This window comes from Triticum dicoccoides, chromosome 2A (assembly GCF_002162155.2).
Source record: "Triticum dicoccoides isolate Atlit2015 ecotype Zavitan chromosome 2A, WEW_v2.0, whole genome shotgun sequence".
NCBI lineage: Eukaryota > Viridiplantae > Streptophyta > Magnoliopsida > Poales > Poaceae > Triticum > Triticum dicoccoides.
The window spans coordinates 513792629-513798182 of NC_041382.1; the positions used below are offsets into that span (position 1 = coordinate 513792629).

Here is a 5554-nt window from a genome sequence, read left to right on the forward strand (position 1 = left end):
GGTCCGGCTGTTGCTGCAGCTCTTCCCTCGCTCTCATCCCCTGTTGACTTGGTGTTGCTCTGGTCATTTTTGCTCGATGGCTTTACTTGGGACGCTGACACTCTGTCTTAAAATAACTGTATTACCTTTAGTACAAAGTTAAATAAGCTTGAGACACTTATTTTAAAATGGGGGGAGTACTTTCAGCAAGTTAAGTCAATGGAGAATACTCTATAAAAGGTACTTCAAAGTGACCTCACATTCTATTTTATGAGATGCAATCAAATTTTGCATGAGAACTTTTCGAACCGAAGAGGCCGTTCTCCAGGTCTATTTTGAGTTCTCTACTCCTTTCTCTGCAGCAAAAAAGGTGCGAATTGGAGTATTCCGATTCCGATTTCCATGAGAAACTGATGTTTTTTTAAAACTGGAGGTAGTACGATTTCTGCCCCGCGACAGCTCCCAGTTCTCTTAGACCTAGCGACGATCTGGCCGCCCGCTTCTCCCGGCTCCGTCCCCCCGGCTTCCCCAAGGAAAGGAAAGAGGGCAGAGCCATGGCCATGGCGGCGCTGCGTGAAGCCTCCCGCCGCCTGGCCTCCACCTCCACGAGGAGCCCTGCCGGCGCCACCACGCGCCCGCTGCTCCTCACGCACTCTCGCGGTATCACACACAAGCTCTTCATCGGAGGTTAAAGTCTTCACCCATCCACTCGCCCACATCCCCCCTTACGTCGCATCCCCGGCCAGTCTCATATCAACCCGCTGTTCGCTCTCCACTCTCACGCGTGCAGTGGTTACCAGAAGCGTGTGAATGCGCAGGTGGCTCCGTGGATGCATGCATAGCAAGTGTTTGACGAAATGCTCGTGTGGGCAGCAGTTTCATGCCTTGTTCGACAAATTGCAATAGTGCTATTTACCAGTGCAGCTGCATGTGTTTTACTTGTGGTGGTCTTCAATAGATGCTTTGCCATACGTGGTTACTCATTTTGTTTTGCTAGCTTAAGTGACAACTAATGTTCTCGGGAATAAGTTTAGGAGATGGAGCCCATCTTTTGCAGAGATTTTCTTTATCAGGTCAATATGGGTAACCAAATGTTATATATCTTCGTTTTTTACTCCGAAAATGCCTGCCTCCGATATGCCAACAGTGAGTAGGACCTGCCATGTAGGGGGCTTACACTCTTGTGATTTTATAACCATATAAACATGGAATACTTATTGCTCCATTATAAATGCCATATGAGCGATCAGGTTACTTAGGTAAATTTGATTAAAAGGGGGTTTACTATCTTTCCGAAAAAGGTAAATTTAACTAAAAGAGCTGAAGTAATTCAAACTAGCATTTGTTATACATTACTAAGGTCAACTTTACTATTGTAACTTCAAAATTTCCCTATCAATATGAGTAGATTTTATTACAACATATAAGCTCTTGTTAGTTGCTGCTGATTTACAATGAACGATCATCGGTTAACACTTAACATACTAGTTTCAGTTCATTTCATGTTCTTCTTGCAAGTACTCTGGGTTTAGTAATATATTTCTCAGTTGATTGATATAAAAAATATTTTCTCTCAACCCATCCAAGCTGAAAATTATTACTGTATAGAAGAACCTACATATTTGAGATTCGTTGGGATCAGTTCGGTTGGATACAGTTGTTATATGCAATTTAGTAAATGCATCTCTGACATAGTTCTAGTTTCTAATCATTTTACAGGCTTGTCACAATTTGCAACGGAAGACAGCCTAGCAGAAGCTTTCACGCGTTATGGCCAAGTATTAGAAGGTTTATCCTCATCCCTTGCCAGAACAAACTTCCACTGCTAGTTGTTTTGCTTCTTGTTACGATCCAAGTTGCAACTTGTTATTATTCGAGCTCAGCAACCATTGTCACGGATAAGATGACCAGCCGATCAAAAGGATTCGGCTTTGTGAAATTTGCCTCCGAGGAAGAGGCCAATAAAGCACGGGAAGAGATGAACAGCAAGGCAAGTTTTTATTTTCTTCTCTTCTTTCGAAAACTAGGAGGAACCGTGCGTTTATCACTATAGTGCTGTTGCTAGTTCAATATATTACTCCCTCCGTCCGAAGATACTTGTCATCAAAATGGATAAAAAGAGATGTATCTAGAACTAAAATACATCTAGATACATCCCCTTTTATCCATTTGATGACAAGTATTTTCGGACGGAGGGAGTAGTAATCTGTATTTTTGCCGCTCCATTTGAAAAAGAAGAAGAGCTGAGCAATGCAAGCTTGCAACAGGTACTTAATGGGCGAGTTATATATGTCGACATTGCAAAGGCTAAACAGGGCCGTGCCGCAGACGTAGTTCCAATAGCAAGAGGCCCTCCTAAGCCAGTCGGCAACACCTGAAAAAATGCGTGTTGTGCTGATGCTTGTTGCTTAAAAAATAATGTAAATAAAGTAGATTGCGATGCTCTTAGAGAAAAGCCGATGTGTAATTATGCTGAATTTTATGTTTTGCAAGAACATAATTTTTTAATGTAATCGACGCGTAATATTGTGTTGAATTTTATGTTCTGCAAGAACAACAGATCCAAGAGCATATCAGATAATGTTCCTGCTCTTTAACCTCGTCGACATCGACAGGTGTCTGATACAATCCTGTGCTAGAACAATGTTTTCCCCATGGCTGTCCTGGAGCCAGTGCTTTGCTGTTCCTACTTAGCAGGAGTACTTCAAAGAAACTTCATTAATTGCTGTAGGTGGGGGAACAGTAGATTTTGATCGTACTTGCGTACTGTGGCTGCCAATGCACTCAATGGTAGATACTTTTCCCCCCATACCTAAGGACGGAGAACTGTGTCGTTTGAATGTCACACATTGCATGGCAGATTTTTCTGTCTCTCCACTTCTCTGTCATTTTCACCTAAATTTATTAGGAGGAAAACTTTGTCACTAGAATGGATGTACACACTCTAGCTGCCAGGGAGAAGATGTAAATACACGTTAGTTCTTGCTTTTTTTTGCGGGATACGTTAGTTCTTGCTTGATGCCGTCTTATTTGGAGCGCAGAAATACCATATAGGAATCTTACACAAAGCAATTCATTTCCCGCATGATGCCTACTGTGCACCTACATCATGCATGAATAAACTCATTGCTGGATCCGTCCGTCGGTGGCAAAAAGAACTTGTCACCGGAGCACGACGGTGGCGAAGAAGGCCAGCACGGCGACGGCGCTGGCGGCGGAGCAGCACAGGTCTATGAGCACCTCTCTTCGCGCCTTGCTCTCCTTCCTCCCCTTCTTGCTCCTGACGAACACCTCGTACCTCGCCTTGGCCTCCTCCCGCTCTCTCTCGCCTCCCCTCCTCCGGCCCTCCATTGCCGCGGCCAGAAGCCGGAGGGCACCCTCGCCGCTCACCGCCGCGCCTTCGGCGTTCTCCGCGGCGAGGCTGACCTCGCTGACGTGTCCAACCTCCTCGGAGCAGGCCACGGTGGTCTTGAAGTTGCACCCGCCCAGCACCACCGCGAACTGCACCGGCGTCTCGCCGATGTACCAGTGCCGGCCCAAGGCCACCGCCCGCCGGCTCGACACGCTCACCGCGCAGCCACGGGCGGGGTCGATGACCACCCAGCTCAGCTCGAGCTCCGCCAGAGAGAACGCCGCCGCCACTGGAGCCGACTACTTGCAGTCCACGGCCTCGACGCGGAACGGCGAGCTGAGGAACCACGACGACGACGCGGGCGTGTCCACCACGCGGGACAGCACGGGCGCGCCCCTGTAGTCCACGTCCACCACGGAGACGAGCCTCGCGGGGAGCCCGCCGGCGCCGGGCACAGGAAAGGGGACGCGTCGGCGAAGAGGCGGCGCGGCGGCACCGCGGAGAGGAGCACGTGCTGGGCCGCGAGGGACGGCCACTCGGCAAGTTAGAACGCGCGCCACGTGTCCGGGTCCGCGGCGAGCGCGCGGAGCCCCGCCGTGGCGCAGCTCGCGGCGGCCAGCGAGCGCCCTGTCGAGGTGGCGTGATACGTCAATTTTGCATCATGTTTTCTTATTGTTATTTATAATGTTTTCATCCATAATAATGCTTTTTGGAGTAATTCTAATGTCTTTTCTCTCATAAATGCAAGGTATACACAAAGAGGGAGAATTCCGACAGCTGGAAATCTGCACCTGAAAAGGCTACGTCAAGCCACATATTCTGCACAACTCCAAACAAGCTAAAACTTCACGGAGATTTTTTATGGATTATTTGAGAATTGAAGCAAATAAGTACCAGAGGGGGCCCACTAGGTGGGCACAACCCACCTGGGCGCGCCAGGGAGCCCTGGCGCGCCCTGGTAGGTTGTGCTCACCCAGGCCCACCTCCAGTGCCCATCTTCTGGTATATAGGCCATTTTGACCTAGAAAAAATAGAGAGAGGACTTTCGGGACGGAGCGCCACCGTCTCGAGGCGGAACTTGGGCAGGAGCACTTTTGCCCTCCGGCGGAGCGATTCCGCCGGGGGAACTTTCCTTTCGGAGGGGGAAATCATCGTCATCATCATCACCAACAACTCTCCCATCTTGGGGAAGGCAATATCCATCAACATCTTCAACATCACCATCTCATCTCAAACGCTAGTTCATCTCTTGTATTCAATCTTGTTACCGGAACTATAGATTGGTGCTTGTGGGTGACTAGTAGTGTTGATTACATCTTGTAGTTGATTACTATATGGTTTGTATGGCGGAAAATATATGTTCAGATCCATTATGCTATTTAATATCCCTCTGATCTTGAGAATGATTATCATTTGTGAGTAGTTACTTTTGTTCTTGAGGTCACGGGAGAAATCATGTTGCAAGTAATCATGTGAACTTGATATGTGTTCGATATTTTGATAGTATGTATGTTGTGATTTACTTAGTGGTGTCATGTGAGTCGACTACATGACACTTCACCATATTTGGGCCTAAGGGAATGCACTATGGAGTAGCAATTAGATGATGTTTTGCGAGAGTGACAGAAGCTTAAACCCCAGTTTATGCGCTATTCCGTAAGGAACCGATTGGATCCAAAAGTTTAATATTATGGTTGGAATTTATTCTTAATACTTTTCTCGTAATTGCGGATGCTTGCGGGAGGGTTAATCATAAGTAGGAGGTTTGTTGAAGTAAGTGTTGGGGAACATAGCAGAATTTTAAAATTTTCTACGCATCACCAAGATCAATCTATGGAGTCATCTAGCAACGAGTGAGAGGGGAGTGCATCTACATACCCTTGTAGATCGCGAGCGGAAGCGTTCAAGAGAACGGGGTTGATGGAGTCGTACTCGTCGTGATCCAAATCACCGATGACCAAGCGCCGAACGGAATGCACCTCCGCGTTCAACACACGTACGGGTGGGAAAACGTCTCCTCCTTCTTGATCCAGCAAGGGGAAGGAGAGGTTGATGGAGATCTAGCAGCACGACGGCGTGGTGGTGAAAGCAGCGGTGATCTCGGCAGGGCTTCGCCAAGCTCCAACGAGAGAGAGAGAGGTGTTACGAGGGGAGAGGGAGGCGCCAAGGGCTTGGGTACCGCTGCCCTCCCTCCCCCCACTATATATAGGGCCCCTAGGGGGG

The 5554-nt window shown here is 47.9% G+C and overlaps 1 protein-coding gene across 1 annotated transcript; it reads left to right on the forward strand.

Moving 5' to 3' along the window:
• The first annotated feature begins 416 nt into the window (after positions 1 to 416).
• On the forward strand, positions 417 to 2515 carry LOC119355105 (small RNA-binding protein 11, chloroplastic-like). Its single transcript, XM_037621891.1, has 4 exons — positions 417 to 666; positions 1699 to 1767; positions 1863 to 1969; positions 2247 to 2515. Exons 1-4 carry the CDS (start codon positions 534 to 536, stop codon positions 2355 to 2357), a joined length of 420 nt encoding a protein of 139 aa, XP_037477788.1. The 5' UTR covers positions 417 to 533; the 3' UTR covers positions 2358 to 2515.
• The last annotated feature ends 3039 nt before the right edge of the window (positions 2516 to 5554 follow it).

Coding starts and splice junctions, on each gene's coding strand:
- LOC119355105 (XM_037621891.1), top strand. CDS start 534: ATGGCCATGGCGGCGCTGCGTGAAGCCTCCCGCCGCCTGGCCTCCACC. Junction 1,768..1,862: donor TTATGGCCAAGTATTAGAAG/GTTTATCCTCAT, acceptor ATTCGAGCTCAG/CAACCATTGTCACGGATAAG. Junction 1,970..2,246: donor GGGAAGAGATGAACAGCAAG/GCAAGTTTTTAT, acceptor AGCTTGCAACAG/GTACTTAATGGGCGAGTTAT.